Source organism: Ciconia boyciana, chromosome 22, assembly GCF_034638445.1.
Source record: "Ciconia boyciana chromosome 22, ASM3463844v1, whole genome shotgun sequence".
NCBI classification, from domain to species: domain Eukaryota; kingdom Metazoa; phylum Chordata; class Aves; order Ciconiiformes; family Ciconiidae; genus Ciconia; species Ciconia boyciana.
In genome coordinates this window covers 2,964,463-2,985,959 of record NC_132955.1, presented here as the reverse complement: position 1 = coordinate 2,985,959, position 21,497 = coordinate 2,964,463, and the positions used below count along the sequence as shown (strand labels likewise).

The window sequence follows — 21,497 nt, the reverse complement described above, 5'->3', positions numbered from 1 at the left end:
AGGGGAGGGGGGCAGCGGAGCAGGGCCAGGCTACAAGCGATGCTCTGCAGGGGACCCGACGGGGACCCCTTTGGTGGAGGATTGGGCCTTGGCTCATCCCCCTCTGCGTTTCACGCTGACGGGGACGTCAGGCAGGTTCTCTGGGGCCACAGCCGGGTGCTGCTCTCCTCCTTGTCCCTGCGGGCGTTTGGCCCCATCTCCTGTATCTGCGCTTTGGTCCTGCGCTGCCCTCGCTCCTCCCGCGGGGCCGGGAGCATCGCCGGGATCGGCCCACGGGACCAGCGTTTCCATCGGCTGAGAGAGCTGCGGTGACCCGGTGCTAAACCTTCCCGGCACCAGCAGCAGCCAGTGCTGCTGTCATTAAAAACATCAAGAAAAGGAAGATGGCAGGGGGATGCTCTGGGTGCTGGAGGCTGCCAGGGTGCAGCGGTGCCGGCAGTGGCACCCAGTCTGGCTGCCCGTGCAAGGGCTGAGCCGTGCAAAACCCCAGCTTGTGCAAAGCCAAAATTCAAAGGCGAAGCGCAGCCCTGCCCGAGCAGGAGCAGGATGCAGCTGATCCGGGCTGGGGGGATGCAGGGGGGCTGCAGGGGGGCTGCTTGGCCTCGCTGCTCAGAAGGGCTCCACGTAATTGCCAGGGAAGAAACCTGCTTCCTCGCCCATGACGCCCTCGCACCAGCCGTCCGAGTACCGCCGCGTGACGAAGAGGAGGGCGCCGGGCTGGAAGGAAAGCTCGTTGTCCTTCTGCCGCGTGTAGGGGTAGACGGCCACCGCTGCGAGAGGAAGGAGAGGGGGGCCATGGAGCCCGGCAAGGCCACCACGGGGGACAGGCCACCGCCAGGAAGGGCAGGAGGGGGGGACGTGAGCAGACCACAGCATCGCTGGCCATCCCAGCCCTGGCCACTGCCGGGGCAGTTGGGCCCTCGGTGCCGTGGTTGTGGGCAGGGGCTCAACCGAAAGCACCACGGCAAAGAGATCGGGGGGGACCCAGGGAATCCACCGTACCTTTCTCCAGGTAGCTCTCCGGGACCCAGGGGGGGTCCTCTGCGGCGGGCGGCGGCGGTGGGGCCAAATCCTCAAAGTCGGGCAAAGCTGGTGGTGGTGGCGGCGGCAGCTCGAGGTCATCGGGGGCTGCAAAACCCCCGCAAAATCGATGGGGGACGAAGGGCTCCATGGGGAGCAGAGGCCGCACGGAGCCCCCACCGCCCCACCCACTCACCCCCCCGTGCCGAGCATCCCTGGACCTCCGAGCGCTCACCTGGGGGCATGAGGTCCAGCGGGGGCACAGCCAGGTCCCCCGGCGGTGGCAGGTCCCCGGGGAGAGGCGGGGGCGGCGGGACGGCAGCCGCAGGCGGTGGGGATGGCCCCGGCAGGGAGGGGAGCGGCGGCGGCGCAGGGACGCCTTCGCCAGGGGCTGCCGGGGCTCCGCTTGAGCTGAGGGTGGAGGAGTGGTGGTGTCAGGGTGGGGGGGGCCAGGCCGGGGGCCTGGCTCTGCCCCCCACTCTTTGAACCCAGACATTTGCCCCAGGACAGGATGCCACTTGCTGCAGTCACCGTGGGCAGGATACCCCAGCGTACGTGTATATACCCCATACAAGCCCTTTCCCCACTCTGTGCCTCGGTTTCCCCATCGGGGACCTTCTCTGTAATAGGATTTTGCTCTAGAAATAAGCACTGCCCAGGGCAGCGAATCTCCCACTCCCCAAATCCGTATTTTTCATCAAAACCCCTTTGCAGCAGAACCTCCCCCGAGCAGCGGGGTGACAGTGGCTGCCCTGGGCTCTCCCAACCCACCCAGGCCCTCCAGACCCCCCGGGCAGCACCGGTACCTGACGGATGTCAGCGAGGAGGTGGAGGAGGCCGCGGAGAGCTTGCTCTCGGGAACCACGGGCGGCCGGACGGGCTCGGGGACGCGGGTGCTTCTCCTGCGGGCAGAGCAGCTGCTGAGCCCCCAGCCCAGCCAGCGGCTCAGCATGGGGATAGGGATGGGACCCCGATGGCAGCAGCATCGGGCGAGCCCATGGTGCACCTCGTGCCTCTGTCCCTGCCACCGTCACCAGCTCGGTGACACAGAAGGGCAAAGCCCCCGACCCCTCATCCGTCCCCACCCGTAGCCTCACCCCAGGGTGCCCGCAGCCTGCGCCGCCGACTTGATCCCCTTCCGAGCCAGGGTGCCCGTGCGGGACAGCTGGGTGCTGTGGTCCTGCGGGCACAGGGAGACACAGCGACACGGTGGGCGAGGGCAGCCACAGCCGCCCCACAAACTCATTGCACCCCAGAGGGCTGCGACCCCCCCCCCCGTGGGCAGCAGCACCCCGAGCTCTCCACTGGCCCCCCCGTGATGGGAGCAGCCGAGTGGAAGGAGCCTCCGGCACTGCAATGCAGAGGCGGCCGAGAGGCGCCCGCCACCGTGTGAACCATGGCCCCAGTGCCACTACTTCCCCCGCTGCGGCTTCGCTGGGTGCTCACGCCTGCGAGGCTGCTGAACCTCCTGCCTCCCCACCCCGCCCACAGGCACCTTCCTGCACAGGCGGTTTTGGTGCTTGGAAAGGCACCGTGGGGGTGAGAACATCGCGGTTCAGCACCGGCCCCAGCGGCGCTGATGGCTTTTGCTGAGCGTTGTGTGCCTCGGTTTCCCTTTGCTCAGTTTCCCTCCCCAGGCTGGGATCCCCGAGCCCCAGCGGGATGAGGCCCGGTGTGGGCTGCGGGGCACGGACAGACCCCGCTTCTCCATCGAGGAGGGGTTTGAGCCCACCTATGCACCCATCAGTGCAATACTGGGGACATCGGGGACCGAGAAAGCCCATCCAAGCCCCCTCACCCCTGCGGGACATCCTCCTAGCCCTGGGCTGACCTTTATGCCGTGGCCGATGTCGTCCAGGATGCTGAAGTTGAGGGGTTTCCTGTAGTAGGGCTCCAGGCAGGGCGGGCTGGGAGGGGGAACGATCTTCTGGTAGGACGGGAACCTCTTGCTGATGGTCAACGAGCCGATCTCCCGGCGAGACACCTTCTCCTTGTGCATATCAACCCTCTGCGGAGATGACACTGTCCCCACTGTCCCATCCCAGGTTCTCCCCACCTCCTGCTGCCCCCTCCAAGTCCCACCACCTTTCCCAGCCCCATCTCCCTGCCTCTAAGGGAGGGGTTGCAGGGAAGGACCTGGATTGAGCCTGAACCCCCTGGCCAAGCCGAAGCCACACTGACAGATCCTGCTCTGCTCCACCACAGCAGAGTGAGCGATGCCCTTGATGCCACCACAGCGGATCTGGCCCTTCCTAAAGCAGGGGACACGGGACGGGGCCGTGACGCGGGGATGCATGAGCTTGGCAGCCCATAAGCTGTTTTCTGGCTGCTTCCAGCGCTGGCCATGGGGTCCCATCTCCTCCCACGGCTGGAAAAGCTCCAGGCAGCTTCCAAGTGCCAGGAAGAGGGCAGGTGGCCACAGGACTCCTCATCGGTGTCCCTAAGCTCTGGAAGGACAAGGCCAGGCCCCAGCAAGGGGAAAGCATGGCAGCCAAGCCAACACTCCGAGCCCCATCTCTCCACTTCGGCTCCTCTGAGGTTTCCCGGGCAGTTCCCACGGTCCCCTCCACTGGGATTTGCAAGTTCCCAGACTGGGAGAACACCCCAGAGACCAGTTTCCCAGCCCCAGATGGACTTGTCCCCCCACGATGCGTTGGGTGACCCCTACCACCACGCAAGGAGATGGTCTTGCATTTCTACTGCAAGGTGATGCTACGGGGGGGGACTGACGGGCTCTTGAAGCTGCGGGGAAGGAGGGTCTTCAGCCCCCTCGAGCTGCTCAAACCCCCTTTCCCAGAGCTCACCCCCTTCTCAGGACCCAAACCCCAGCGCACGCTGGCACCGGTCGGAGGACGGTCCCACCTGGGCCACGCAGCTGACGTCGGCCTCCACCTTCCGCAGCTCGGCTGCCTGCAGCTCCAGCAACCGGAGGAAGGCAGTGGCCAGGCTGCTGACCTGGTACGTCACGCTGGCCAGGGACTGCGTGCTCAGTGCCATCGTCTCTTCCAGCGCCTTCCGCTTGTCACTCGCCTGGAGGGGGAAACCCAGCCGGTGGGACGAGCCCCCCCCATGCAGCCACCGCTGCCCTCCATCTTCACGCCGGAGTCACACGGTAGCAAAGATGCTTCCTTCTGCTTTCCAAATGCATCAAACTTCCTCCGGCTCTGCCGGGGGGACACACGGGCACCCACCAGGCAGCGGCGTGTGGCATTTCCAGCACTGGGGATTCACCGTGATTCCTCCCCGGGGTGCTGCTGTTTTGGCAGGGGCCGGAGCCGAGTGCCCAGCTCAGCCTCCTGCCACCCTTGGGGACAGCTGGCCACGCCACCAGCCGTGCTGGGGACAGCGTCTCAGTTCTCCGAACAGTTCACCACGTTTCCCCTTCAGCTCCGCTCCAGTGGGTCCAACCCCTTGGGAGCAGCCTTGGGGTCTGGCTCGAGCCAGCGAGGCCGCCGGCACGGGCTCTGCAAAGCACGCAGGGACCTCTCCGGCCAAGACACCCTCCCCAGCAAACAGGGCCAGAACAAGCCTTTTCCCTCCTATTTCAACCCAAAAGCTCCTGCCCCCTCTTCCCTCAGGGGGGGGCCAGGCAGGGAGGAGGAGGAGGAGGAGGAGGAGGGAAGCTGACAGCAGCAGAGCTTCACGCTTGCTCCGCGGGTGCAGGCACCCAGCTCGCCTCTGCCCTGCCAGGAGGCACCTCAGAAACCCTGGGGACAGCCCGGGCGGGGCCGGTGTCCCTGGTCCCGTCCCAGGGCTTCTCCAGAGGCACCAAACCCCCGGAGGACTCTCCCTTCATTGCAAACCCCACCCTGAGAGCTGAGCAGAAAAGCTGCTGCGGAGCAAGAGGGGAAACTGAGGCACGAGAAAATAAAATACAAACAGCGGCATGCAATGCTCGGTAGGAAGCTAACAGGGATACTCAGGCTCCCGTCTCCAAGGGCAGAGCCTTCGCCGTCACCCACCAGCCACCCCTCCGGGACCACCATCTCATCAGGGCTCCCGGCCGTCTCCAGCATCGTGCCCAGCCCCCAAACCACAGCTCGTCCCACGACGTCCCCAGCCGTCCCCGTCCCCCTCACCTGCAGGTAGTTGCTCTCGCAGTAGTCGGCGACCCTGTGGAGGTTGCAGTGGTGGTCGCGCAGGACCTGCCGGCCGGCCGGGATGTCGCGCTGCTGCAGCTGCTCCAGCTCCGACATGGTGCAGGGCTCAGCGCCCACTTCCTCCCCGGCTGCCTCGGCGCCGGGTTTTGAAGCTCGCGGCAGTGCTGACGCAGGGCCCGCGGGCGCCGCGGTGTCCCCGTCCCCTCGAGGGACACCCCGCAGGCGTGCAGCTCGCCCTGGCCACCTTCACATCGTGGCCCTCAGGAGAGCCGGGTGCAGCAAGAAAAGGTGGGGGGCTAGCGGGGAGGAAGCCAGCGCGGCCCCAACCCCACGGGGGGACGTGTTGGGGGGCAGCCCCCGGCCGCGGCTGGTGGTCACCCCGCTGGGGCAGGGGATGAGAGCGGCTGCTGTGGTGAAGGATGTGAGTCATGGAGGAACTGGTGGTGCAGGGTGGGGGTGAGCAACTAAAAAAGATCCCGACCCCCATCTCTGCCACCCAGCCCACCCTCCATGAGCTGCTGCCGCCCTCCCAGTAGGTGTGGGGCTGAGCCTGGCTTGGTCGCATCCAGGGAGGGCGATTCCCCTCCCTTCACTTTTATCAGCCAGGCAAGAGATACAGCCCAGGGCAGCGCTTCGACTGCCAGGCCCTCCTCCCTGGAAAAGCCCCGTGCACCCTGCATGCCCCAGTCACCCGGTCCTCGCTCAGCTCAGGGCACAGAGGGATGTGACAAGTGACCCCGCGGAGGGCACCCGTCCTTCCCTCACCCAGGACAGTGCGTCCTTCTCCATGCTTCGCTAACGACGTTTCACATCCCCACGGGTGAGGCTGTGTCGAGGGCAGGAAATTCCCACTTCCCCGGTGCTTGGAAATCCCCCTCTGCCCTCTTCTCCTCCTCCTCCTCCTCATCCTCCTCCTCCCACAGGCGCTTCCTCAGGGCCTCCCAGGCTCTGTCCTCAGCCCCAGCCACTTTGCACCAGCCAGACAGGAGCAAAACTCACGTTAGGGCTCGGCCCTTCCTGAGCCCACAGCCTCACCAGCACAAGGACAAGGGAAATGATGAATTTCCTCCAGCACTGGCCCAGCTCCTCACACCCTGAAGGACCAAGAGCCGCCCGAGCTGCTCCTGGCCCCCGACGAGGCTGCGCCAGCCCCCAGAGGTCCCCTCGCCCCAGCTGCCCCCCTCTCCATCCCCTCCTAAATGCCACGAAAGCTGCTCTGATGCCCACAGGGGACAGCCCCTCTGTCCTAGCCAGCGCAGGACCCAGACACCCGTGCCAGGGGCTTAAGGGCTTCCCGCTTGCCCCAGTCACCCACCCCACAAAGCGCTTCTCCACCTCACCCATCCTCCCCCACCCATCCTCCCCCTCCCCACAGCCCCACCGCTGATTACCCCAGGCTTTGAGGCTAATGCCCAACACCTGACCAGCTTATTCACTTGAGTCTATTATCAGCTTAAGGACCAAAGACATCTGCTCCGCGTTACTCTCCCAGAGAGCTGAAGGAGTCTTCAAGCCTGGATCGGGAGAGCGAGGGTCCAGTCGACGGCATCTCCTCTCGGATGGATCTCTGAACGCCTCCACCGCCGAGAGGGGCAGCCCCTCATCCCCGGAGGTACGTGGCTTCACTCCCTCCAGGTACAAATGGCACCGTGGGGTCCATGCAGTTTGGGAGCCACCTCCTCCTCTCTGTGCTGTGGCTTTCGGCTCCTTGTGCTCTGCCACGAGCATCTCCCGGGGCCGGCTGTGCGCCGAGGGCATCGATGGGGAGAGGAGCACTGGGTGCACACACCGTGGGAGCAGCTGCAGAAAACCAGCGGGGTCCAGGGCACGCAAGCTTGATGCCTTCCAAAGCAAGGCCAAGGCATGTTTCAGCTTAATCACATTTACTTTTTTTATTTAAAAGGTTGTGGCCAGGCTTTCAAACCCCAGTTTAAACATGGGAACAGATCTCAGCAGCACAGGCCGGCTGTGCGGGAATCTCACGTAACCCTTGGATGGGCTTTCGTGAAAAAAGAGCTGGGCTTTTGCAACACACACGGCTCCAAAACTCCTTCTGTCGCAGCAAGCAATGCCTCTGCGTGCAAATATGTCTCTGCGTGCAAATAGCCGAGTTCACAGCAATGAAGGGGCCTCAGTCCATGTTAGCACTTACCTGGACGGTGGGCATAAGGAGGGGAGAGAAGAAAAAAATATCTTTAGTTCCTTAGAAAACATGCAAAGATGCTCTTGCCCAGGCACAGGATACAGATCAGGAAGGTCTAGTTTGCAGACCTGGGCATCCAGGTTCTCCTATGAGGCTGCTGCTCCGACAGCCCCGAGGCGGTGGCCCCGCTGAACTGGCCACCTCATGCCTTGGGGAACCAGCCGCTGTCGTAGCAAAGACCTCTTTAAAAACCAGGCTGGATCCTCCTCCGCTGCCCTCAGACTGCATCTGTTGCTCGATGTGCCTGCTGAGAACAAGCAAACAAAAATGTGGTTATGGTAGATGTTACAAGAAGGGTTTTGAAAGGTGCCTCCTGCCTTGTTGGTTTGGTTTTTTTTTTTAGCATCAGCCCCTGTCTCGCCATGGGGGTAGCTGAGACATTAGCAACGTTTGCAATAGGATTAATTAGGGCCAAAGCAGTAGTCCTAATGTGCCTTAGGAGAAGCCCATCTAGATACTAATAATGCGCCGTTTCCCTCTGATTACAGGGCAAAATGGCTCAGGACATGACAGAGAAGGAGCTGCTGAAGATGGAGCTGGATCAGCTGAAGAAGGAGGTGAAGAACGAGAGGCAAATGGTGAGTTTTTCACCCAAAACACAAAGCAGCCATTCCCCGGGGTAACTTCCTGACCCGATCATGCTGCAAAGGAAAAAAAAAAAAACAACCCACAACCCCTGAAATTAAACCTGCAATACAGGCAGAAGCATATGCATTCACACCTCTCCCCTCGAGGCAAACATGCCCACATCCCAGAGCCTGGGAACTGCAGCCCCGCACGCAGCAAGGTGCCCATAGCACCCCGGGGATGCTCTCGGGGACACCCCACGCTAGGTGGGATGTTCACGGCCACGGTTCCCCTCTCCCGGCTGCATGAACGGGCTCGTAGGCAGCCGATGAGCAGGAGCGCAGCTCTGGAGCGAGGGTTCGTTCCCATAACCCACACAGAGCATCTCCTTCCTTGGCAGGTCTCCAAGACCGGCAAAGAGATCAAGGAGTACATCGAGTCCATGGCGGGCGAGGACCCACTGCTGAAAGGAGTCCCCGAGGACAAGAACCCCTTTAAGGAGAAGGGCGGCTGTACAATAAGCTGACCCCCCCCCCCCGCTGCTGTCACTGCGGGGCGCAGGGATGTTCCTGCGTGCAAGCCAAGACTGTCAGAAACCTGCTTTCCCTGTAGTCTGACCTCAGTACTGGGGAGTCCAGAACCAAAGCGTAGCACATCTAAAGGACAGCAACAGAAAAAAAAAAAAAAAGAAAAACAAAATTACCCCACTGCCACCGGAGATGAGGTTCAGCAGCCAGCGCAGAGTGTGCTTTTGTGCTCTCACGGCTGATTTACATTTGGTTTCCTGCAAGCAAAACTTCTGCATTTTTTTAGCAGCCAGCAGCAAACTGGGCTTTAATGAAACCACAGAGCTGTGTCTGGTCTGGTCTCAGAATTCTCCCAGCAGCCCAACCCCGGAGCTGAGCCGCCGCTTGCTGCAGAAGAGCCTCCCGGCAGGACCTTGCTCAAGTCAGTTCCTCTCAGTGCCTCAGTTTCCCCATCTGGCACAGAAGGGCAATACCCGCCCCACTGCTTTGAGGCTTCCAGGGGTCTGAAGCTATATTCTCTTTATTCTTAGACATCCGCCAGCCCGTGACCACTGCTGCCCACCACTCCTACAGCCCACAGCTCGCACCCACCGTGCGCCTTGCATCAAGAGCCAGGGGATGGCCAGAGCAGGGCTGGGTGGGCTTCACCCAACACAGGGCAGGGCACGGGAACGAGCAAGGCCCCAGGCAGCTTGTTCTAACCCTCGCTCTGCCTCTTGGTCTCGCTTCCTCCCCTGGAAACCCCCTGGCAGCTGTGGAAAAGCAAGCCCAGGGCTGTCAGGTCCTGCCTTCGACCGTGGTGGCTCCGAGCGCTGCCTCCGCTTGGCTGTCAGCTCCCCTCTGCTGCTGCAGCCGTGCTGCAGGCAGGCAGGGAAGGGCGGCCAGGCCCTGTACGGGCAGAGGGGCTACAAAGTCTCATCCCACCATGTCCCACCAGTGACAGGGATGACTTGGAGCACGAGGTTTGGAGGGCAGCAGCTCCTTGGAGCAAGACAGGACTTGCCAAGCCCTAAGCTAGCAACTCTGGGCCGTGAGCCTCCTGCTGCCAAGGGCAGCTTTTTTTAGGACAAATTTCATCCCCTGCTTGATAGAAAAAAGCACATCAGCTGGGCATAGCCTGCTTCCGAGTTCAGTAGGGTGATACTTTTGGGGAAGATTTGTGGTGGTTTTTTTTTTTTTTTTTTGGGGGGGGGGGTATCGGTGTTGGGGATTTTTGTTCTTGTTTGTTTTTTAAATCCATTACAGCTACGTATTATCTTTGGGAAAAGTCTCCAAAACTTCCCCAGATGATCAACCCCAACCAGAAGCAGCAGCTCTTTTTATTTCGCAGAGGCCCTCAGGTGCCAGCCCTGCTGCAGGCTGTCCCCATCCCGCTTCTGCTCCATGCTAGCCCCCCTCTGACATCGCAGCAGCCCTCGGGCCCACAGCGAAATACTCCCCCGAGGCCCAGACAGCCTCTGCTTGGAGGTTACACGCGTCCCATGGCAGATTTAGACACAGCAAAGACGATGGCTGCAAACTCAGAGCAGGAACAAACCCTCTTCCACCCAGGGTTTGGGAAGAGGCGATGGTGCAGCAGGTACCCGCTGCCTGCTGGGAAGGCCGTGTGTCCACCGTGATGCCGGTGGCTGCTGCTGGGGCTCCAGGAGCACATGGAGACGGGCCTGGCCGTAGTTTACATGCTGTGCTTGTAGGAAATTGCTCTCGACCCCACTTGGAGCAGCATTTTCCTGCCTTCCGGGCCACTGCTTGGTCTCCCCGATGGGCCGGCCCTGCTCGGCATCGAGTCCATGGGGCAAAGGGGGTCCCTCGGCACCTCGTCCCCAGACACTCCAAGATGGGGGCTCCCCAGCTGAGGACGGGCACAAGGACGAGGCTCTTCCTCAGGTGGGGGGTTCCCCACCGCTCCCCTGCAGCCAGCATCTCCGCTCCGCGTACCTCCCTAGCCAAAAGAGACAAAAATAAAGGTGGTTTTGTTCTTTCTCGCAGACGCTAAATAAACCCGCCAGCTCGCCCGCGGCCTCTGTCTTTCTTGCGGCAGTGAGGGGCAGGATCGCAGGGCCGGTGGCCTCTGCCGGAGCCTGGCTCTGGGGCCAGCGGAGCCCGGGCTGCCTCTAATCCGGGGCGATCACCCGGACGCGGCCGGATTCGCTGCGCCCGGAGGGGCTTGACCCGTTAATCGACGTTAAACAGCTGGAAACCTGCGTCAGAGCCGGCTAAGCTGCCGCAGAAGGGATTCGGGACGCTTCCGGCCCAACGGCGGCTTAAGCCAGGGCCGGGCCCTGGGGGCCGCTTCCCCGAGGCCTCTCACACCGCCCACCCGCGTTCGCGAACCCGCCACGGCGGGGCCGCGGAGCCGTGACGAGACGGCGTCGCTACACTATAACGCCATGGGAGGCGGAGCGGAGCGCGCTTCCAGCCAATAGCAGCGCGGGGAGGTGAGAGTGTCAGCCCGCGCGCCCAATCAGCGCCGGCAGCTGAGAGAGAGCACGATGGCCTCTGCCCCGCCCCGCCGCTCCCGCGCATGCGCAGTGAAGAGCCGGTGCCCCCGCACAAAATGGAGCCCGGCGGGGACCCGGAGGGCGCGGAGGAGGGGACACCGGGAGCTGTCCCCTCCCCCCCCGCACACCCCGGCCCGGTTCGCAGCCACCTCCCGCCGCCTTACCGGAGCGACGGCGGAAGAGGGCAAAAAGCTCAGGAGGTCCCACCGAGATTTGAACTCGGATCGCTGGATTCAAAGTCCAGAGTGCTAACCATTACACCATGGGACCGCTACGTCCACAGCCCGCCGCCGCACCCTCAGTCTGCCCCACCGCCGCCCACGGGTGACATCCCCCCCTCTCTCCCCCCCCCCCCTTTTCCCCACGCCGCGGTCCGGTAGACCATTCCCCCCGTGACAACGGGGCTCTGCTTCCCATCGCCCTCCGGTACCGCCCGTGCCGGTGCAGCGCGTCCGCGGACCACGGGGATGGCCCCGCTCCGCTCCATACCCGGCCTTGGAGAGGTGGGGGGGGGGGTGTCAGGGGGACCGTCCCGTCTCTCCCCGCCGCGGGCAGCCTCCGGACCCTCCCGGGTGGCTCAAGGGCACCGAGAGCGACCGGTCGGTCGCTCTCGGTGCCCTTGAGCCACCCGGGAGGGTCCGGAGGCTGCGGAGAGGTTGGGGAGCAGCATCCCGGGATAGAGCTGCATCCCCCGGGGAGGGGGGTGTGTCTTTGCAGAGGGTCCATCCCCCGCTCCCAGCACCCACCCCCAGGCAAGAAAATTATATTAATTATTCTACAAACCCTATTAAATCACAGCACCGGTCCCGTTTGGGTGCTACCGGCACAGAGGACGGGCTGTAGCATCCCCTGGGATGGCCCCGAGCTTCACCGCTGTCACCCCAACTCTCAACACCCATTTCCCCCCTGTATTTCTCTCTTTTTTCGGTATTTCCCCCCTTTCTCAATTTCCCCCCCTTCTCAATTTCCCCCCTTTATTTCTCTCATTTTTCCTTATTTCCCCCCTTTCTCAATTTCCCCCCCTTCTCAATTTCCCCCCTTTATTTCTCTCTTTTTTCCTTATTTCCCCCTTTATTTCTCTCTTTTTCCTTATTTCCCCCTTTATTTCTCTATTCCCCCTTTCTTTTTCCTTATTTCCCCCTTTATTTCTTTTTTCCTGTTTCCCCTTTATGTCTCTCTTTTCTCCTTATTTCCCCCTTTATTTATCTTTTTTCCTTATTTCCCCCCTTTATTTCTCTTTATTTCCCCCTTTATTTCTCTATTCCCCTTTATTTCTCTATTCCCCCCTTTATTTCTCTATTTCCCCCTTTATTTCTCTATTCCCCCCTTTATTTCTCTATTTCCCCCTTTCTTTTTCCTTATTTCCCCCCTTTATTTATTTTTTCTATTTCCCCTTTATGTCTTTCTTTTTTCCTTATTCCCCCTTTATGTCTCTCTTTTTCCATATTCCCCCCTTATTTCTCTCTTTTTCTCTATTCCCCCCTTATTTCTCTCTTTTTTCCTCCCCCCAACTCCACAAAACCACAAAAACACCTTTTTTTTTTTTTTTTTTGCTTGTTTGTTTTTTTTTTTTCTCTTTATTTTTAAAAATGAAACAGTGGAGTAAAGCGGTTTGTGGCAGAAAAAAAAAAAAAAAACAAAAACAAAAACAAAAACAAAACCTCGCTGGAAGAGAAACGGAGCCCACGTCCATCCGTAATCCCAACTCCACATCCAAGCCAACAAACTGCCTCATGCGAGGGGACAAGGGAAGAACACGGATTAGAAGAGGCAAGGAGGAGAGGGAGGGGGAAAAGGCAAAAAGAAAGAAATCAGCTGAAAAGAGGAAAAACAATATCATTACAGGAAAGTACAATTTTTTTTTTTCTGAATAGCCTGAAATTGTATTGGGACAGCTGCCGGGAGAAGCAGCACCCTTGGGCGCACCCGTCCCGTGGATGAGGAGGTGCTGGGTGCTCCCGGCGTCGGGGTGCAGTGATGTGGCACCCCAAATTCAGCTCAATCACCCCCTCATGCTGCCATCAACCCGCTGCCACCGTCCTGCCCCAAAAAAGCTGCTGGAAAAAAAAAAAAAAACAACCAAAACCCCATCAACTGCGATTCCCCCAGCAAAAAACGGGGTTCAGCCCCGCCGGGCCAGGGAAGCGAGAAGGATGGAGGTGTACTGCTGATGGAAGAAGGAAATATCAAAGTTCAAAAGGAAAAAAAAAAAAAGAAATGGAAGTTTGAGCATTAAAAAAAAATAATCAGTCACAACCAAACATTTCGGACTGCTGAGGTCTGGAGCTTTTACAACTAATGACCACTTTAAAGTGAAAAGAAAGCCCATAAATTCTATTTTTAAAGAACATTTTTCTTTGGAAGAAGAGAGTAATTTTTTTTTTTTTTCCCCTAAACTACAGCATGTGGAGTTGCCACTACCTAGTTTTTAATCTATTGTCGCTAAGAGGTAGATAAACAAAAATGAATTGGTTATATATAAGGTCGTGCCCCCGGGTTTGACGTGCAGTGAAGCTGAGGGTCTCCATGGGCACCGGCCGCTCGGGGCTCTCAGGAAAATCTTGAGCTTCTCAGGGCGTTTTGCCTCCTCTGGAGCCACCCTAAAATTTGCTGGGTTTCAATCCGGCCGCAGGAGCCAACGGAGGCGGCAGTGGCACGGGGGGGTGGCACGGTTTAGGGCCCGATTTCATCCTGAAGTCAAGGAATTCGATCCCGAGATGAATCCAGATGCGCTTCGAATGAACCAACACGATTAACTGCTGGGTAACAAACGCTCACACCAATTACAGCCATTTCAAGGATTACTTTCTGCCCCGATTCCAGTCAATCCCATCGATTTCCCGGGATGATCCGCCAACAGCGATGGGAGAGCCCAGGGAGCCCAGCACCGTTCCCTGCCTCCCGTCCCTGCCGCGGGCAGCTCTGCCGGGGCCGTGCTCCGGATCAGCCCTTCCCCGCCCCAAAACATCGGCAAACTCCTTCCCACTGGACTTAGTGTTGCTTTGCAGAGACCATTTCCCAAACTGGACCAAAAAAACCTGCTTCAGTTCTGTCGTACATCCCAACTCCTGGGGCTTAAATTATTAATTAAATTTGTTTTTTTAAGCAAAAAAATCTCTTCCGGTGTTAGCTTGTGCTGATCTGCAGCACCCAAATACTTTCCACAGTTCATAACCCATCGCTCTGCCACGCCGGCGGGGACAGGCTGCTGCCGTGGTCCGGCAGAGCATCCCACTGCCGTGGTCCGGCAGAGCATCCCACCGCCGTCCGGCAGAGCATTCCGCTGCCACGGTCCGGCAAAGCATCCCGCTGCCACGGTCCGGCAGAGCATCCCACCGCTGTGGTCCGGCAGAGCATCCCACCGCCATCCAGCAGAGCATCCCGCTGCCACGGTCCAGCAGAGCATCCCACCACCACCGTGCCCTGCCGCCGCTCAGAGAGGTATTCGTCTTCAACAAAAAACCCTAAATAATTCTGTAACGTACAGTAAAGCAGCAGGGATCAAACGCACGCCCGAGTCAGCCCGGGGCTGACTTTGCAAGGGGTCCGACTTGGCCACTATCCCATCCCACCTCCCTCCCGGCACCCCTGGGAGCCTTCCTCATCGGCTCTCCTCTTCCTCCTCCACCATGCAGCTCTCCCTAACCGCAGGGCGGAAAGCCGGGACGCCAAAACTGCCTCCCCACCAGCCGGGAGGGTCTCCGCTGAGCTCGGGGGTGCCGGAGGCCGGGTCCTGCTGCGGGGGGGCGGTGAGGGACGCCCCGTCCATCTCTCGGGGCTCCCTGTCAGCTCTGAGGTAGTTTGCACGTGTACGTTTCCAGCTCGCAGCACCTGCACGGTCTCCAAAAAAAATTCATGATTGAAGAGCCTCTGGCTGGTTTCGCTCTGCTCTGGATCTCATCCACAATCACAAATGTGTTGAAAAAGAAATAAATTTAAAAAAAAAAAAAAAAAAAACGAAAACACAAAAACCAAAAAGAAGAAGAAAGGCTGATTCGACCGAATGGGGACGCATCTCTCTCTCCTCCCCACGCATCGCCGATGCGGAGCCGCCGTCGCGCACCCCGAATTAACTCTAGCCTTGAACAGTTACTGCCAAGCACCCGCTCTGAGGCCGATTCCCAAGCGCCAGGTACGCGGCCCGTGGCCACCCACCTGCGCCCAGCGGCCCGAAGCCTCCCGAGCTCAAGCACTGCTCGTTCCCGCGGCCCCATCGCCGCTCCCGGCTCCCAAAGCAAATCCGAAGCCAAATCCTTCACCCTCCGGCTGGGAAAGCCCGCAGCCGCGCTCGGCATGGCACAACGCGAGCGGCCGGCGGGAGCCAGCGCTTTATGAGGATGCTTAAACATTTCCATGCCCTCTCAGGAGAATACGCGTTTCACAGGATCACACCGATTTCATCCAAACAAAATAAAAGCTACAACGGAAAAAAGAAATTAAAAATGACTGAAAAAAAATCAGACACCCCCCCCCCAAAAAAAAAAAATAAACCCAAACCCTTGGTTACTAAATTCTCCAAAAACAAGAAAGTTCCAAAAATAGCAAAAGCCTATGTTGTGTGGACCAGCAGGGGACAGGGAGGGAAGACCTACATCAATAAAAAAAAATTAAATTAAAGAAATGTCTTCAACTGTCTTAGAGCAAGTCTGCGTTTCTGATCTTTTTTTCAGAGTCTAGAAAACACTCAAAATAGTTGGAGCTAGAAATGTAAAAAGATTTTTTTTTTCTGGCACTGATTAACTATCTGACTAACTTTTACTGCTTTTTTCTTTTTCTTTTTTTTTTTTTTATGCACTAAAAAAATAAAAACAAACCCAAAACCTAATGCCCAGGAAACATAAAATGTAGCTTAGAGGCAGTTTCTTTTCAATATTTACAATGGATTTTCCTCTAGTTTGACTCCGTAAAACCCTTCCACGCTCGTCAGCCGGGTCAGGCTGCAGGGAGGGAGCACGGCCCTGGCACCGCTGCTGAGCCCATGGATGCTCTTAGCAGCCAAGAAAGCGTTCAGAGCTTGGAAGAGAAGAAACATTAGCTGGGATTTGGGGATTTATTTTTTTTTTCCTTTTTCTCTCTTTTTCTCCAGCTGAATGGCAAAAGAAGACTCTGACAGCATTAAAATGAGGCGAACCCCCAAATCCAAGTCTCTGCGTAGCACGGCGCTGGCTCGTTCCGGCGATGCTTTGCACGGGATACGGCACCGAGGAGCACCAAGTGCTTCCGAGAGGTGAATTTGTTCCTCCTCACGCCAGCCCTGTGAGGTAGGAGAGCAGCATCACCCTGCCGGGGGGGAAACTGAGGCACGGAGAAGTGCTTTGCTTCCTTGCTCTCCTGTTTGCCCCATGGCAGGAGAGGCAGCCAGCAGCACAAGCCCTGCCTGCTCGCTGCCTGCCTGCCTGCAACTCCTCCCCGGTACGACCCAGCGAGCGGAAACCCATTTTACTCCGTTCCCCTCTCCTGCCCAGAGGCTCCCTACGTCCCCCTGCCCCAACTTAAAAACTCCGCATCCCTCCTCACCCCACAGACAAGGACGCTTCAGACAGCGGCCGTCCCCCCCCCCGCACGCCCCAGGCCGGGGCAGGGCTGGGGCTGCTCCTTGCTCATGGGGAAAAAAAAAAAAAATTCAAAAAAAAGAATTAAAAACCCCAATGATTTCTGCTAGGATAAAAACAAGGCAGAGAGGAGCCGACGGTGCCGCTCACCCCTCTGTGCGGAGGTTTCCCCTAAATTACCTTTTATTCTGGTGCAAAGAGAGCGGCTAGAGGAGTTACTGCGGGGCCGGGGATCCTTCCTGCTTGCTTTCGGGGTTCACTAGAGCTTTTTTTTTCCTGCTTATTCGTTCCAGGCCTGATCCAGGGCTCGCTCGCGTCTCCTGCCACCCATCTCACCGGCCAGCCGCACCGGGGATCCCAGTTTATCCCGCTTTCACTCTTTCCAGCTCAGCTTGACTCCAGAGAAAGATGGGAGATGCTTGGAGGCGTCTTCCTTACTGCAAATCACTTTATATAAATAATTTCCCTTGGGAAAACAAAAAGATTCCCGCCCCCCCCCCAAAAAAAAGCACCGATCGCTCCTATGTTACGGCAGCGGGACCAGCTTGCGGGGGGGGAAGCATCAAAGGTTTCCCTGAATCATCAGATTTTAGGTCAAGATCTTCTCACTGCAACAACCAGATCAACAGGACTGGGGGTGCTTGGGGTGGGATTTGTTTTTTTTTTTTTTTTTTATCCCTCAATGATACAGTTTGAACCAGTTATCAAAAACGCTTGCTGTTGGAAAAGACAATTATAATCACCGATGTCTGAATACACTGTTCTGTGCAAGGCTGGAAAAAAAAAAAAGTAGAGAGCCAGAGATTTCAAGTAATAAGAAACCGTTTTTCCTAGGACAAATGCCAGTCTTCCTAAAAAAAAAAAAAAAAAAAAAAAAATTAGGAAAACCCTGCGGAAGCCCCTCTCCCACCACCCCGAGGGGCAGAAGCTGCTGGCCGGGCGCTACCAGCCCTAATTTTGCTCCTTTGACCCCAAATTTAGGGGGGAAAAAAAGGGTCAGCGCTTCCCTACTGCCAGCGACGGGCTGGACCCCGCGCTCCTCACCCATCCCGAATTTTTTTGAGGGGGGGAGAGGCATGGGGCGGTGGGATGGAGACAGCAGCGCCCGTCGCTCCCGAATTGACTTTACCACCACTGAATTTTTTATATTTTTAAACTAACATTCAAAAAAGGGTCTTTTTCCTGCAGGTACGGTGAAAAATAGCAAAGATGGGACTTTAAAAATCTCCCCGTGAACCTTTTAGAGCAGGCAGAGAGGTTCAGGCCCATCGGTCCTCAGGGTTGGATTCATCTCTCCTCGATGTGTGTTTATATAAAAAAAATTGGCTCCCATTAATTTTTCTCTCTCTCCTTCTCACTTTTTTTTTTTTTTTTTTTTAAATTGCTTATCCTCGGTAAAACGGAGGCAAATCTCTGTAAAATATTTAACAGCATCATAGTGGAGAAGATGGTTCGACGCTGCCTCCGTGGCAACACAGGAGACCGATTCGTTTGGGTTCTGGGATATATATAAATATATATATATATATATGTATATATATGGCTTCCAAGTGTTTGAAAAAAAAATCGCCTGAGCTGGTGCGGTTTAAATACCAGCAAACCCCGTGTACCCCACTTTGCATAGTCAACGCTGCCTAGGAGTCCGTCCTCGCATCCCTGGGAGTGGAAGATTTCTGATCCCAAAGCTCTTTAATAAGTTGATTTCTCGATGGAGTTGGATGGAGAAAGGCCTTTCAGCCAGTGGCGGGTTTTGGTTGGGTTTTTTAAAATTTAATTAAAAAAAAAAACAAAACAAAAAAAAAAAGAAAAAAAGAAAGAAAGAAAGTTTTTCCAATTGAAAAGTTGGTGGGCTCCAATTTGTCCACGGTCTTGAAGAGTCGTGACATCTGACAGCTCTTGTGTTGTGGTGAAATTCATTAACTGGCTTGAAAAGGCCAGAAAAAAAAAAAAAAAAGCTGCTGCTGCCATCTTTTCCACTATGTCTGAAATTCCTGTCGTTCTCCATAGAGAGCTCATAATACTTGGTTACCTGCACATAACTCCTGGCTCATAAGAAATTATGAAACTTAACTTCTCTTTTCATTAAAAAAATAAAATATTCAAGACTATCAGCTTTTATATAAAATATCAGCAAGCCCCAAAAAAAAAAAAAAAAAAAAAAATCAATTGCTGAGGTAACTTCATACCTTGAGGTAGCTTTTTTTTTTCTTTTCTCTTCTTTTTTTTTTTTTTTTTCTTCTTTTTTTTTCTCTCATTGCTCAAACACACAGCAATACCTGGCCTTCCCCCACATCTCCCTGTTGTTGCAATGGTTTAGAGGACAGTAACTGCTGCCATGTTCCCTTATCAATGAACCACCCGCCTTCCTGACGCCGCATGAGCTGAATTTCAAGCCGGGTTTGGCTTTGGAGGATGCGCCCAGGAAAACGCCTGCTGGAGCGGGAGGGCTGGTCTCCACTTCAGAAAATAAACGGGTAAAAGCATCAGTGCGAGGTTTCTTCCAAATTCCCTCCTTTTAGCCCCAAATTGGCTCACCTGGGGGTTGCTCCCGGGTCTCCTCCCACCCGGTGGGTGCGGGATCGGGCATCATCCCTCTCCGCCAAAATTAATCCTAATTTTGCTTTTCCATCCTCCCACCCCAATTTGCAGGAAAATCATCATAAATCCACATTTTGGCTGGATTTGCAGCAAAAAAACTGCGGTGCGGGGGCTGCCCCAGCCCCGCCGTGGAGACAAGACCTTCCCCTGCCTGGAAGAGGCGATGGCAGCAGTTACTGTCCCTTCCAAATACTCAATATTAAAAACAAATCATTAAAATATATCTAAAATATAAAATCCACATAAGAGTGACGGGAATCAGTAACCATATTACATTCGTTTGACGTATATATTTGGTATTGTCTCATGAGAACAGTTATTCTTACTGCAGAAAGGAGGGTGGTGGTTGGCGGTTTGGTTTTTTTTTTTTTAAATAATGAAAAAAATACCTTTATAAACTAATAAAAATGTGCCAAATTTCAAGAATATTTTTTCCCCACCTAGAGAGATTTGGAGGGGGGGGGAATAAGACACAAATAGCCCCAGGGGAGTTCACGTGAGCTGCCACCTCCCCAGCTTGCTAATAAAAATATTCCCTGGGTGTTTTCTGAAAAACCCCTGTATTCCCCCACGGCTGAGTCCCCGGAGGCTCCAACGGGATTTCGGGGCACAAACCTCCTGCTCCGGGTGGGGAAACTGAGGCCGAGGGCAGCTGGCAGAGGACGTGGCAAAGGAGTCGGGAACAAAACCGGCCCCGGCTGAGCGGCAAAGCCGAGTCCCCTGCGGTTGGGCATCTCTCCGCTGCACCCCTCAACCCCTCCGGCTCCCTCCCGATCCCCCAAACCATTCTGCATGCATTTAGTTCCCATAATCTGATTACTAAAGAGATGAAGATTAATTCAATGTTTCCTACCAAGCAGGGGTTTCTTGCCTTTTTTTTTTTTTTTTTTTTTTTTCTTTTTTTTGGTGGTGGTTTATTGCTGTTGCCTGAAAGGAGGAGGGAAAAGCAAAAGCCCTTCCCTCGCCCCTTCCCTTCCCCGGACAGTTTGCCTCGTCTCTAGGACGGGTCGTCACCTCCACAGCGGAGATCACTGAGCAAAATGATCGCATGTCCCGCTTCTGCCATTATTTCATAGGCTTTAAAAAAAAAAAAAATTAAAAAAAAAAATTCTTTCTTTAAACTAACCTAAAATGAAAAGAAACATTCAAACAACTGAAAGAAAAAAAAAAAAATCATCCTGGAAAATAGAGGTGCTCTCCTGGCTTCTAAGGCTTTACAAGGCACTGCACTGCAGGCAGCGCAGGCAGGAGGAATCCTGCCCGCCCTCCCACCCGCCCGCCGGTGGTTCTGAGACTGGAGCGGTGCAGAGCTCCCAAGGGACCCAAATCCATTTGGCGCCAAGGTGGGGGGTTTATCTTCCCCACCTCGCCCCCGCAATGGATCTCGTTACCAACAGGGGTTGGTAAGAATCCACTGGAATTTCTCCTAAAAAAAAAAAAAAAATTAAAATGGGAAAAAAAATCCAAATGAAATGCTCCAAAAGGCTTAACGTCGCTCTGGGAATATCCACCAGCCGCAGGGAGGGAGGGAGCGAGGGGTCGGGGAGACGCAGCCGCCGGGTGCCCCAGCTGGGACGGGACCTCCAAAGGCTACTTAAATGAGAGGGCAAATGCTGCACCCGCGAGAGGGGACCCAGCGCCGCAGCGGCCGCGGCTTCGCCGTGCCGTCGTCCCCGGGCACCCGGTGCCGCGCCAGCCTCAACAGAGCAGCCGGTTGGCCCAGCGCGTTGCAGCACCTCTCGCTTCATTTAAGTAGCTGTCCTGGCACGTGGAGCTAAAAACAGATCTGATTATTATTATTTTTTTTTTTTTACCCTAGCCATCTACCTTGGAAGCCAATCAAACTGCCCTTTAATCTCGATCGGTTAATGAAAAAATTAGCATCTGTCTACGGTAACTGATTCCCAGCCACTCTTAAGCCCGGCATTGGCTTGTTCCGCTTTTCAGGTTGGTGTCGGTGCTGCTCTTATTTCCTCCGCGCTTGCGTCTGGCCGCTCTGTCCCTTCTGGTGCTGCTGCTTCACCTGGGCCAGGATGTCTCGGATCTTGCGCTGAGCCATCTGCGGATGAGAAGAGCAAAGGGGGGAACTGGAGGGGGGACCCTGGAGCCGGCGAGACCCCAGGGGCGAGGGAAACGGCTTTGCATGTTGTGAAAGATGCTACAGTGTTCAGCAGGGCTGGGTGAAGTTGCTCCCGGAGATCCCTTCCTGCCCGATTTTTAGCGTGGTTTCCTCCAGAAGTTGGGTTTGGGAGGTGATGCTCTGCGTGTGCACACACTCCCACAGCTCTCCCTCCTTCCCCCGCCGTCCCACAGCGTCACCCATGGCAAAGGGCACAGCTCGCCAACACCCACTTCTGCAAACACCACCAGCCAGGAGTGGAAAAAATCCAGAGGAGGATACACATGTGGACACAACCCCATACGAGCCA

General features: G+C 56.4%; 3 protein-coding genes and 1 non-coding gene across 5 annotated transcripts in view; 1 reads left to right on the top strand and 3 right to left on the bottom strand.

Moving 5' to 3' along the window:
• Positions 1-91: 91 nt before the first annotated feature.
• ABI3 (ABI family member 3) lies at positions 92-5,216 on the bottom strand. Its single transcript, XM_072886105.1, has 8 exons — positions 5,100-5,216; positions 3,883-4,050; positions 2,852-3,028; positions 2,118-2,200; positions 1,827-1,922; positions 1,256-1,431; positions 1,003-1,128; positions 92-770 (listed from the first exon to the last, which is right to left on the bottom strand). Exons 1-8 carry the CDS (start codon positions 5,214-5,216, stop codon positions 610-612), a joined length of 1,104 nt encoding a protein of 367 aa, XP_072742206.1. The 3' UTR covers positions 92-609.
• A 1,393-nt stretch (positions 5,217-6,609) lies between these two features.
• Positions 6,610-8,483, top strand: GNGT2 (G protein subunit gamma transducin 2). Its single transcript, XM_072886116.1, has 3 exons — positions 6,610-6,732; positions 7,812-7,901; positions 8,291-8,483. Exons 2-3 carry the CDS (start codon positions 7,818-7,820, stop codon positions 8,414-8,416), a joined length of 210 nt encoding a protein of 69 aa, XP_072742217.1. The 5' UTR covers positions 6,610-6,732; positions 7,812-7,817; the 3' UTR covers positions 8,417-8,483.
• Positions 8,484-11,116: 2,633 nt separating this feature from the next.
• On the bottom strand, positions 11,117-11,188 carry TRNAQ-UUG (transfer RNA glutamine (anticodon UUG)). Its single transcript has one exon. It is a non-coding gene; the product is annotated as a tRNA-Gln (tRNA).
• A 1,304-nt stretch (positions 11,189-12,492) lies between these two features.
• Positions 12,493-21,497, bottom strand: part of IGF2BP1 (insulin like growth factor 2 mRNA binding protein 1) — a 38,262-nt gene continuing 29,257 nt past the window's right edge. The window contains exons 15-16 of one of the 2 annotated variants that reach the window (XR_012046124.1): positions 16,651-21,127; positions 12,493-13,650 (exon numbers count right to left, since the gene is read on the bottom strand). Coding sequence is in view for 1 of the 2 variants with exons in the window: in XM_072886102.1 (XP_072742203.1) it covers positions 21,035-21,127 (93 nt within the window). In the remaining variant the exon portion in view is untranslated. Of the gene's footprint in view, positions 13,651-15,362; positions 21,128-21,497 lie in introns of those variants that run through there. The other variant, XM_072886102.1, reaches the window with a different exon arrangement.